The sequence below is a fragment of the Clinocottus analis genome, unplaced genomic scaffold (assembly GCF_023055335.1).
Source record: "Clinocottus analis isolate CAN_PGR_092001 unplaced genomic scaffold, fCliAna1.0.p SCAF_2, whole genome shotgun sequence".
NCBI lineage: Eukaryota > Metazoa > Chordata > Actinopteri > Perciformes > Cottidae > Clinocottus > Clinocottus analis.
Window position 1 is genome coordinate 4,425,062 of NW_027175931.1, and position 12,906 is coordinate 4,437,967.

Below are 12,906 nucleotides of genomic sequence, written 5' to 3' on the forward strand. Positions count from 1 at the left end.
GTGGGGATTCACACACACACACACACACACACACACACACACACACCAACACACACACAGAGGAAAAAAGAACTATGACCACACACACCTGCGCAGGCAAAAACAAGCTCTAAGCACAAACACACAACTACAAAGGCACATCAAGGGAGTTTTTTGAGCAGAGATGCACTTATTTGAAATGGAGATGAATCTTTTGAATATTCAACATCTTTGTTTTGAGGATGGAATATTCTCGGTTTTGTTTGAAGGTATTAATAACTTTGTGTACCACCCAACAAGGGGGAATGCACTCCAACGTCTCAATGCAGCAAAAAACCCTCCTCGGGTCTCTGTGAAATTTGAGTCATTCGCTTTCCGCCTGAAGAGGGTGTATGAGAGTGCCACGCTTAAAGGCACAACGGCAGAGAGAGAGAGAGAGAGAGAGAGAGAGAGAGAGAGAGAGAGAGCCTGAAGGTTGGTGGTCGTGAAAACACGGAGGTGCAGCTGATCTCGAGCTGCAGAGAATCGTGGCAGAGATGCAGGGAACTGCCTTCACACAGTCTGTCTGCCTGCGTATCTGCTCCAGCTGGCTCCCTAAAACACACACACACCCACACGCACGCACACACACGCACACACACTCTAGCATACTTGTATTGTAGACACAACACCCTCGCACTTTGACATACTGCACATCGCACAGCGTACTCTACTGCTGCTCCCATCCACATCATTGTCCTCCACCCCTCCATCCATCACTTCTATTATTAACCCACACACACACACACAGAGAGACAGACACACACACACAACCACTCCTCTGTGCCAGCTTCCCCCCGTCTTTGGAACAGACACGAAGCAGCATCACTGCAAATCCTTCTGTCTATCCATCTTTAAATTCATCGCTCTCTATCTTCCCAAATCTCTCTCTATACTCTCCCCCGCCCCATCCACACACACACACACACACACACACACACACACACACACACACACACACACACACCCTAATGTCTTCCTCCTCTCTGTCTTCCTCTTTCTGTCCAGGCTCAGGACTTCTACGTGGAGATGAAATGGGAGTTTACCAGCTGGGGTAAGACCACTCTCATTGTCCCGACCAGTCAGAATTAATCCTGTTACCGTCTCCCTCTTGGGGCCGAAGAGGCCCGTGTCTTCCTGTTGCACCGGACACTGACGCTCACACACTTAACGCATGTCTGTGACTTTGGTTTTAGAGTCAAACGGCGTGTGCGTTTTAGCTAAAGTGCTTTAAAAAAAAAACACAAGTCGATGTCATTTCAGTATTGGTCCATTGTAAATTGTTGATACAACTACGGACATTTCTGCTGACAATGGATTCATAAGAGCTCAAGACTTGTCAGCAAATGATAAAAAAAAAAACAGCAGAAAGCTGCGTTCAGTTCTGTATACGTCCATCGCAAAAGGCACAGTGAACTTTAAAGCCTGTGTGTCTGTGTGTCGCCTCAGTGCCCCTGGTGTCTCGTATCTGCCCCAGCGACACCTACAGAGTCTGGAAGAGCGGTCAGTGTCTGCGCGTCGACACCACCCTGATGGGCTTCGACCAGATGACCTGGCAGAGAGGAAACCGGAGCTTCATTTTCAGGGGACAAGGTCAGAGGTCCAACGCTTGACTTGCTGCGTGTGTGAATGTGTCCAGTCTTTGTGTTGTGTGACGCTAACTCTTGGCAAGAAAGATGTTATACACAGATCCTCCTGCCAAAAAATAAAAAACATTCAAGATAAAATGCCAAACTTTGCATATAAAGTAAGCATATGTTTGTCATTCTGTCTCCTTTTCTACTATCCTCCTTCCTCCTCCCCTGTGTGAACACACCGATTAGGATCACAGTTGTTTTCATAAGAGTGTCATACTGTATTAAACAATCTTGTTGGACACTATGCAGCAACGCTGTGAAGTCACTGGTCCAAGCTGAACAAAGCTGAAGTTTAAAGAAACGTTTTTTATCAGTCACAGGTTTTATTTGAAGTAAATGTGAGCTGAAGTAAATACAGAGACTGGTGCATACGTGGTGGCATTGCCTTTTCAGGATGATCCCTGCATTGAACTGCAGTTTCCACTCATTCCACTCAGAGCTGGCTCGTCTCTGCATTATCTCACAGAGCTCTTCTTTTACATGTTAAATCTTTCTTCATCCACTTTGAAATATTGCGGCCTGCCTGGATCTTCTCGTCATCTGCGGTCTCTTCGACATCAATCATCACCTCCCTTGACCTTTCCTTACATGTACATGTGTGTGTTTGTGTCCTGCAGCCTCTCTTGGCGCGCTCGTATTCTCGTCCTTCCCCACTGTCATCGTCTGCCTCCTCTCCTGCCCACTAACCGTCTGCTTTCGCCCGTTTAGACTCCAGCGCGGAGGTGATGGAGGTCGACCACGACAGGCAGCTGGTGTTCTGCGAGACCCTGTGCGTCTCGTCTCTCGCGGCGCTCTCGCCCGGCGGCGGTAGGGGCAATAGCGGCGGCGGCGGCGGCGGGGGGAACAACGGCGCCTGCGGCAGCAACGCCGGCGGTCTGGGCCTTCTGGGAGCGACGCAGCCCAGCGACGAGCAGGTCGCCGCCCGGCTGTCCGCCGCCGTGGTCACCACTCAGCTGGACACGCGCAACATCGCCTTCGAGAGGTCAGACGCCACGCCGATTAGAGATCGGGGGGAAAATCGATACAGCGTGGTATCGCGATATTTTGATACACGCGATACACGGAAGCCGAGTATCGATCTTTTATTTAATCAATTCTACACGTTTTGGTCCTGGAATAATGAAATCAATTTCTTTTTTGTCGCCAAAGTTTTCCTTTGGGGACAATTTGCGGTTGAAAAAAGTGTAGTAAATCGCACTATAACGCAATACTCGATGTATCGCGATATTATCGTATCGGGACTTATCAGGGTATTCCCACCCCAAACGCCGATGCACACAGAACATGAATATGAGAACTTTATCCTCATGATTGTGACCCAACGTACAACTAATACTTAGCTATTCCTTTTTGTGTATAATCACATGTTTTATTGATTCTAGATGTAAAGAAAGAAGTGCACACTACATGCACATAAGCATACAAATAAAACAAGATAAACAAGGGTATATATGTGTACACATAGACATCCTCACATGTTTGTGGATAACTGAGCAAAGTCAGACGATATGTGTCAGTGTCCGATGCAGAAAATCCAAGAGCATCGATCTTACCACTTTGCAACGATATTAAACAATCATACTGGAATAAATCTTCCATTGAACAAGCACAATAGCCATTTTCTCCACCAACGGCAGCCTCAGTGCAACGCTTTGTAATTCAGCCTCAGATATTTTCTGCTCTGAGCGCTCGGCATTCTTTTTTTTTTTTTTCCTCCCCTTAAGTGGAGAAAATCTCTCTTTTGTTGTCGAATTTCTGACACTCTTCTGCGGCGGCTGTCTCCTACGCTACAACCCACAACCGAGTGCAGCAAGTTCAGGCACGTTCTCTGGTGGCTGTAGAAAATGCCTTTTTAGAAACATGAGAAAACACAAAAAGAAATAGAAGCAGTAAAGGGGGAATAGGAGAGAAGAAAACACCTAAAAAAAATCAAAAAAAAAGGCTAGCATGTCAGGTGTAAGTGTGCTGTGGAGGTGGTGAGGCACAACTTTGCTTCTGGCTGTGTGAATCAGCCTCAGGTCACTTAAAAAAAAGAAGCTGAACACTGTACTGCAGGTGAGATGGAGATGGAGATGGAGAGGCAGATAGCAGCACAGAAAGTCATGGAGGAGACAAGACAGAAGCCCACGAGGAGAGGAATGGAGAAGAGGTGTAGAAAAGAAAATTGGATGAGCAGGAAGCTTGTGTGCAGTCAATTTATGAGCTTTTTATTCTGCTAACGGTCCAGTTTTACGGCTCAGTTTCACATAATGAAAGAAGTGGAAGGTGGAAAAAAAGGAGAGGGACCAGGAGGAGAGCTTGACTGATGTGATGGAGAGAAAGAGAGAGAGAGAGAAGGATGACAGAAGAAGGAAAGTGTTTGGACATTGAGGGATAGAGGGGAGATAATAGTGAAGAGAAGGATGGGTAAAAGAAAGAGGAGGAAAAAGGGATGAGGGGGAGAACAAGGGAGCGAAAATGAGACAAGCAGAGAGAAACGAGGAGAGAAAGATGAATGGGACACAAAACTGTGGGGGACAAAAGTACAATATGGAAGCCCGAACAGGAGGAAGGTGGAGAGAAAGAGTAGAAAATGGGCCGTGGAGAGACACGGTGATCGATGGGGGAATCATGGAACAAGACGCAGAGCGAATGTTAACAGATAAAAAAAAAAAAGCAGGAAGACGGAGAGAGGAGCGACAGAGAGAAGTGAGCCGGAGGAGGTATAGTGTTTGTGGGAGGAGGAGGAGGAGGATGAGGAGGAGGGGTGGTGGTGTCGTTGGTAATCATCTCCCTGTCAGACTTGTAACTCAGTGTCACCTCTATGTGGCCTCTCCCTGGTCAGCACTCCTGTCGACACGCCAATAATCTATTTATGACGCTTTAGTGCAAATGACTTTGTCGAGCTCGACTGAACCGGACGACACAATCTTCGTCTTTACGCGCGACGAGAAGCTACAGCGCTGCAGTTTTGCCGTTTGCTGCAGAAAGAGTACAAAGTTCACCGCCCATCCAGTAAATTGAGCAATATGATACACAGTGACATCATGTGGTTGTCAGGAAGACCAGATGGTTGTACAAAATGCTTCCTCTGGCGGGATGCTGCTTGGTCATGGACCAAAGTGTTGGACACATTTGCAGTTGGACCTGATTATAGTGTTGAATTAAAAGTCAGAGGATAAGCAAAGTAACTGCAATTCATCCCGAAGGGGAACATGAATGTGTGTTTAAAAATTGTGGCATGTCTGAGAAACCTTCCTTCCTAAACTATCACCAAATTTACAACAGACGTCCTGATTGCACACGCAACTGTTGCAGCAACAAACAAGGACGAAGGCTGAAATGTTTTCTAGCTGCGTGTTACAGAGCCTGTGACTCGCAAATGTATTCATGATGTCGGTACATATTTGCTTTTGCTTAGGAAAACGAAACAATCCACAAATGCTGTTGTTGTTGTTGTTGTTGTTGTCGAGACCGCGGAGAGCTGACGTGTGTGTGGCATGTGCTTGAATCTTTGTCGCAGGAACAAGACGGGCATTCTGGGCTGGAGGAGCGAGAGGACCGAGACCGTGAATGGATATGAAGCCAAGGTGAGCAAAAATTATTTCCAGAAGGAATCACTCGCACGGCCATTTTAACCCGTTGAAAACTGTGGGAACCAATTTTGTCTCGACCTCCTTTTCCCCTGTGTTTGAGTCGTCGTAGGAACCCCAAATGAATTAATACTTGTGTTTATTGTATGTATTTGTTCAGCAAAGTCTTGGGTAAAAAAAATGTATATCTGCGAAAAAAAAATCACTTTTACAAGATATTTTAATCGTAACTATGAACATCTAGCATGATGTGAGCCAGATTTCCCCAAAAATTCCTCCTGGAGCGATCAATAAGACAGAGATTAGAACCTTGAGAATTGAAATCTGCAACAAAAATCACAATAAAACAAAAGCATTGGCACGTCAGTCAAAAAAAACTGTGTCAGTCAGTTCAAAAATGGAAAAAATTACGTATTTTATGCCAAAAGATTGTCTGAATGGGGCATGCTGGGCCTTAAAATTGGAGCGGGAGGATTTTGGCGCACGATTTCCAAAAGGTAAAAACCTTTAAAGGACATAATAATAACAATACTTGTATTTTTTTTCTGAAAACTCAAAGACTCACTGATGAGAGGAGCCGCCATGCAAGATGCCACATCAGGACTATCTCACATTCATACACCATATAGGCGCAGCTACGGGGGCAATTTTAGGGTTAAGTGTCTTCACCAAGGACACATCGACGTGGGCTAGCGGAGTCGGTGATGGAGCCGCGGATCCTCCGTTTGAAGGACGACACGTTTTTAAATAATGACGGATGAATTTCTGAAACCGTTGAATTCTTCGCCGTAAAGTGGCGAGAAAATCCATCAGCCCTTAAAAGACCGGAGGGCCTATCAAAGTTAGTTAAAAATAAGAAGTCTATCTATCTATCTATCAACGCAGACACATGCATTACCTTGACCCCATTTGTTTCCTTGAACCCCCGGAGGGATGGATGGACCATCTGTCACTGGTGGCTTAAAAAGCGCTTCAGACCGGCTCGACCGTCGAACGCCACGGCCTGAAAAGCATCTATTTTCTGCATCATTGATTTAGAGTCGCTTCACGTAAACAGACAACTCCTGTTGGACGCTTTCTTCAGCTCTCGCCTCCTCTTGTCCGCCGGCCAGCGTGAACTCACAACCGGCAAGCCTGCTCAATTTTTAATCAGAGCTTCCTTTATTTTATTTATTTTTTTGTGTGATCGCTAGTGAGGAAGAGCAGTGCGCTGCTCTGAGCTGAGGCTTGAAGAGGTTGGTCCCGTATGAGGGAGCAGACAAAATAGGTGGATTGATAGATTTTTGGGGTACATTTTAGATGTGTAGTGACAAAAACAGAGCGCTAAAGGGAGTTTTTTCTACAAATCTGACGAATGTAAGCGCCATTTACGCTGTAGAAACGAGGGCACTCTCACATGTACATGAATAAATAATGACGAAAACAAAAGGCTGAGTCAGTATCGCCCCAACTTATGAATTATTTTCTCACCCCTTCTTGTATATTTTTTACTTTTTCGCTTTAGAATCAGCGTTGCCGCTCCTTTTTCTACCATCAGTCTAAACCGCTGATGTATAGTTTGGACTCACACTAAACACACTAACTGCTGTCCTACTTTAATACTTAATGTCCTACTTTCATGTTTCTTATAAACATGGATGTGAGCTCATGTCATGTTTCATGTATTACTTCTGTTCGGGATCCCAGACAAAATGGATTTTTAACTGCACCACATGTGATTGTTGTCGACATTACGCGCTACACAACATTGCCGCTCTCAAACTCTAAATAAATCAGTTATTGGAGTTTCAAAAGTTCGTGGATCAGAGATTAAACGGTGAATCCAGACTCACAGAATACACAACACACAATACTTTATGCTCATACCTGAGGAAATGGGTACCGCTTCAATACTTTCATACATATTGTGTTTTAATCAGATCAAAAAAACATTTTAATAGTTTTTTTTCAAGGAATAAATGGTCAATTTCCCAATGATCATTATAAAACAAAGACGTTAATCGTCTGCTTTTCTTTCAGGTGTTCGCAGCATCCAACGTGGAGCTGATCACCAGGACCAGGACCGACCACCTGTCGGACCAGAACAAGAACAAGACAAAAGGTACGCGCCTCTTCATCTCGTCAGACGCCGAGGCGTCCCTCGCGTGCGCAACTGCACGCGAGGGACGCCTCGACGGCTTGAGCTGCACGCGGGCACAATTCCTCCGTCATCCCCTCTCACCTCTCACCTGAGCTCGGTAACGTTAGATCGCCGTCCCCGGCTCGTTTTCTTGTTTCAGATCATGAATCAAACTGGATTAGCCGGCTCCTCTGACCCCCCCATCCCTCCCCCTCAGGCCTGTCGCTGTCAGCGAGCATCAACCGCCACATGCTCCTCAGAAGGGCCTCCGCTCTCCCGGGTCACAATCCCCATCTGCACTCATATATATATATATATATATATATATATATATATATATATATATATATATATATATATATATATATATATATATATATGTATATATATATATATATGTATATATATATATAAAGCGCTACAGCGACCCCTGAGCGGGTGACTCTCTCCGTTCGGCCTTCCCTTGTGCTACTTGTCATCACTTTGTCAACACTGTAGAGAAGACTTACGAGTTGTATATTTATACATCCGAAGAGAGACACACACACACACACACACACACACACACACACACACGCATACACACACACGATGTATCTTGAGTCAAGCAGCAGCTGTACGCCGATCGGCGGTCCGAAGGTCAAATTTGCGGACGCTTGGCTCATCACACACACTCACCATGGCACCGCCGTCGTTAACGCTAATTGGTTAGCCTTTTGCTTTGCTTTTAGCTCTCATTTAGTTTCTCGTTAGCGAGGAAAAAAACCCACAACAGTACAAGCCACACACACTCACGTGTTGCTCATTTTTCCTCCCACATCCTTACGAGCTGCCGGTAGTCCTATCGCACTCTGACGGTCATCGTGTGTGAACCTGAAATCTTGTGTGTTCTCAATCGGCTTTTTACTATTATTTTCACTACAGTTAAAGGACATTTCACACAGGAGATTTCCGTATCGGTGTGTCTCTCTGTGCTTTTCTCAGTGGCCCAGTTATAAAAAAGAAGATGTCAAGGACTCTGGCCACAAAGGAATCCACGTGTGACGCCAGTTGTGTGGTCACTGTCTATTAAATCGGGTCAACAACACGCACACAGTCCCACTGAGGCAGCTCGCTGAGCTTTTCAAAGTTGATTTAAATATTTACCTAAGATGTTTTTATCCAGCTGATACTTGCTGACTTTGTTATGAATTCTTAATGTTGTAGATAAATAGGTCAGATTGGATTTTTGTATTTATTTCCATGTGGGTCATTTAAAGTTCCCCTCAATGTGTTTTGCTTATTGGATCTTTGAGCTTCACTATGAAACTGTGTCAGCATGACGCATGGGCAGAAATCTTAGTTCAATGCCTCGACATAGAAACACACAATGTGTGACATCACAACTAGTTTGAGACATCTCAGTTTGAACAGTAATATTTTTGCATTTTTGAACATTCTGGCTTTGTAGAGGACAAAGAGTGGAAGTAGTTTTAGGACTCCAACAAGGTAAAACACACATTTTTATGCCGAGCAGAGTTTTTCCACATAAAACATGTGAGAGGAAGACGGGTGGACACTCCCCTAAAGCAGTCTCTCTCTTTAAGACCATATTACGGTGCTCTGACTGTTGCAGTCTCAAGATCTCCTTTCCATCACAAAGTTCTTCACACACATTGAGATTGCTGTTTTTTTTACACTATTATAGTCTGATGGTGACGGTGAGTCACACATGTTGCTGTGCAGACTCTTCATAGTACTTTAAAGTGAACTTTAATCGTATTTCTGCTGGAAAAAGTCAATATTTGGGGTCAAGATTTATACGTTGAAGGCAATTATACGTGACTCCATGCTATAAATATCTTTAACTGTGACTCTCATGTGTTTCATTGTTCATGAACTTTATGTTGCAGCTAGTTTCAGATCTACTGATATTTAGGAGATGTGTCGCATTGACGCGGCGGCTACCGCAGCATCATTTACTTCAGGTGAATTCAGTCCAGGCTCTGTCTCCGTAACGCCGGCCCGTCACTGACGACTCGACCACAACACAGAATCCACTACATTGTCTCGAGCAAAACATTGTGGAGCGGAGTGACACCGCGGCCGGAGATTAATGAGCCCGTTCGTCATCACCTCCTGATGGACGAGCACCAACCGGAAAGCCGGCTCCGGTTGGTGCTCTGTGGTGAAGGGGGGAGGGAGGGGGAGGGTGGGGGGGGGTGTTCACACGACGCAGACTCACTAAACCAGGACCGTTTGAGTTTGCACATTGTGTAACTGCGTCCTCTCTCTCTGCTGTCTGCCTCTTCGGGCAGGTGGGAAGACGCCACTGCAGAACTTCCTGGGGATTGCTGAGCAGCACATGGGACCGAACAACGGCGTGAGTGCAAATGTAGTGATTGTCCTGTGTTATGTGTAGCCCTTTAAGCCCTCACCCTATTGTTTAGAGGTTGTATATAGGGGGATATTATTGTAGCCCTGATTTTTCTGTTTAATTTGATACCTATCATGTTTTTTTGGAGGTGTGGGGGGGATTTATACTGTTTTTTTTCATGATTTTCTTCTTCATTTGTACCTTGTGACCTGATATAAAAGGGTCTCCCTCGGGCTCAAAGTCATGAAATATGTTCAAACCCCAATGTAATACATTTAAACAGCACAGTGGTTGAGCCGCCAACAAGGATGCGTTGCGGTGATTTATGGGATTTATGGGATTAACTTGATTAATGTCATTAATGGGTGCTGCTGCTCGAGAATGAATCATGTGCTTTAACCGTGGCATCATCTCCCTCATTGGGTGTGTGTGTGTGTGTGTGTGTGTGTGTGTGTGTGTGTGTGTGTGGATAGTGCGTGTATAGTGTGTGAATCAGGAGAGCATGCCTGCAGAGTAGAACAATAAGTCCGGGGCTCCGACCTCCTCTGAAATATTGATTATGTTTTTTTTTAAAATTTGTTTCTGCTGGAGAGCTTCTATGACTCATATGTCTGTCCCTCCGTCTTTGTGGTTGTTGTTGTTATTGTTGTTGTTGTTGTTGTTGTTCCCGCTTACTGTCACCTCTCCTCCTCTCAGCAAAGACCCACAACTCTTGTGCCGATACTTTGTGCGACTATACAGCTGCAATGTTTCAATTTTGCTAAGCACTGATTTGACAGTGACGATGACCACAACATGGAAAGCCCTGTTGTCGTTCTTTTTGTCTCGTCTCTTCTAGCTCCTCCTCCGGACTCGCTGCTCCACCTTTGACAGGTTTATGAAGGTCAAACGGTAAACAGGGAGCGACTAATTAGAGCAGCGAACCCACAGACGCATCATTTACTGTAACCGTGTGAATCACTGCAATAAGAAAACTGCCTCGTTATTTGTTCTCAAGCTTCTGAGCAGATGTGGGTTGTTTTTTTTCTTTTTTTCATTGAGCTTTTGAAAATGTAAGAGGATAGCCTTGAAATCCCAGTGGGTGGTGAGTGTTTTCTCCATGACACAGAATAGCAAATAAAGTTAGTTAGGCCTTTACAGCACGAATCACGAAAAACTATGTGACATTTATGTATTTTTTCATTCGTTATTTCACTTTTTTACGCAGGCCCTGGTGACCCAGATGACGTGTCCGGGGATCACCAACCCCGCGGCGCTGACGGCCGAGGAATACTTCAACCCCGGCTCGTCGCCGACTCAGAGGGACATCGGCCACCCGTGCCAGCTCACCACCAAGACCCAGAGGTGACTCGGACAGACGGGGACGACACACAGGCAGCCGTGCGTGCACGGCGACGTCGCCGCCAAGCGACAGAGCTGACAAGCTGATGGACAGAGAGATGATGATGATGATGATGATGATGACAGGCTCACGCGGACAGGCGGGCAGAGGAAAGCCAGCCGCTCACGGCAGCTGACCGCCGGGACAAATAATATTATATTCAAACAGCTCATGACAAGCCATCTTTTCTTGACTATATGAGCGTAGGAAACCACATTTTATTTTATTTGTAATGCAGCTCATGAGCTTGGTTTTTAATGATTCTCTCTTCTTCTGCCCTGTGTTCCTCTAACTGACTACCTGGCTGTCTTTTTCATTGGAAAGTGTCATTGTTCTTTGCCGCTGAATGAACAGCGACGGGACTTCGGAGAATGAAGTGTTGGAGGATCCAGAGCTGCCTCTCAATGCTCTGTTCATTATCGGAGCAGTTTAAAATATAAGCATTGATCGGCAACTCAGCAGCTTGTGGACCAGCCAGCTGATGTGATCAATGTCTGTGTGTGTGTGTGTGTGTGTGTGTGTGTGTGTGTGTCTGGTCAAAGAGCTCATCACTTGATTGAGGACATGCATTGCATCCGCCTTCCCTGAGGTTGTGTTTGTGCTCTTCTTTTCCCAGGTTCAAAGCCAAGCTGTGGCTGTGCGAGTCCCACCCGCTGTCCCTGGCCGAACAAGTGGTGCCGATCATCGACCTCATGGCCATCTCCAACGCCCTGTTCGCCAAGCTGCGAGACTTCATCACTCTGCGTTTGCCGCCCGGGTTCCCCGTCAAGATCGGTGAGTGAAGACGGATGGGCTGGTTCGATGGGAGAGGGAGGGAGGCGGAGAACGACGGCGTGTTAAATAAAAGGGGGGGGACGACGGGGAAATTACAACAGATATAAAGATGGATGGAAAGGAATGAAGACGGAAGGGTAAAGCGAGTGAAAAGGACAGAAAATAGGCTCCTTTAAAATGAAGGAATTGATGTGAGGATATGCACGATTCTCCCTGCTCCCCCGCAGAGATCCCGCTCTACCACATCCTCAACGCCAGGATCACCTTCAGCAACCTGAACGGCTGCGAGGAAGGCTCCGGCGTCCGGGCCGACAACGACGTGGGGGTGGAGGGGGACGGACAGAGGGACGTCCCGAGGACGGAGACCCCGTCTCCAGGCAGCGACTCCTCCAGCGTCTCCAGCTCCAGTTCCACCAGTAAGTAACACACTGCCACGCACTTTTAGTTGTTGTGCCTTCTTTTTCTGGGGGGGAGGGAAATCTCCTTCTTCAGCTGATACAATTACAGATGAGGTTCGGCTCGACTGTATATTCAGCAGATTTATTGAATCTCCGCTGACATTTACTGCAGAATCTGGGCCGCGCAGCTGCGCGATAACTTACGAGGGAGTATTTATCACAATGCACAATAGGTTATGGACTTTATGGTTTGCTCATCATCTTACCGCTTGTTACTCCATGCAAAGGGAAAGATATTATTTATTGTGGGACCTCTTTATCTTGAGTTATAGTCCAGTAAAAAATACACACAGTTTGAGTCAAATATGTAAGGAAAAGGACCTGATACAACTTCTTTAACTTTGGATTTATCTTCCTTTAACTCAGAAATGACCATTCTGTGTTTCCTTTGCCGCTCTTCTCCTTTTGGTATCATCTCCTCGACTGTTACATAACACTTCCACCGGTCGTGGCTGTATAGTTTTACAGGGTTGTTGTGACGAGTCCGGAGATGTGTTGAAGTTGTGAAGTGCAGCGCACCATGAAGGGAAAACCATCCATTGTGGATTGAACTGTGCTTTTGAAGCCTTTTTGGCCATCGCCATCTTGTTT

The 12,906-nt window shown here is 45.8% G+C and overlaps 1 protein-coding gene across 3 annotated transcripts in view; it reads left to right on the plus strand.

The window, feature by feature from the left end:
- Positions 1-12,906, plus strand: part of ankrd13b (ankyrin repeat domain 13B) — a 34,814-nt gene that overhangs the window by 17,132 nt on the left and 4,776 nt on the right. For all 3 annotated transcript variants that reach the window (XM_068585644.1, XM_068585645.1, XM_068585643.1), the window contains exons 5-13: positions 1,027-1,072; positions 1,468-1,611; positions 2,364-2,637; positions 5,158-5,224; positions 7,247-7,328; positions 9,644-9,708; positions 10,910-11,046; positions 11,700-11,857; positions 12,085-12,273. In XM_068585644.1, the coding sequence (XP_068441745.1) occupies positions 1,027-1,072; positions 1,468-1,611; positions 2,364-2,637; positions 5,158-5,224; positions 7,247-7,328; positions 9,644-9,708; positions 10,910-11,046; positions 11,700-11,857; positions 12,085-12,273 (1,162 nt within the window). The remainder of the gene's footprint in view (positions 1-1,026; positions 1,073-1,467; positions 1,612-2,363; positions 2,638-5,157; positions 5,225-7,246; positions 7,329-9,643; positions 9,709-10,909; positions 11,047-11,699; positions 11,858-12,084; positions 12,274-12,906) is intronic.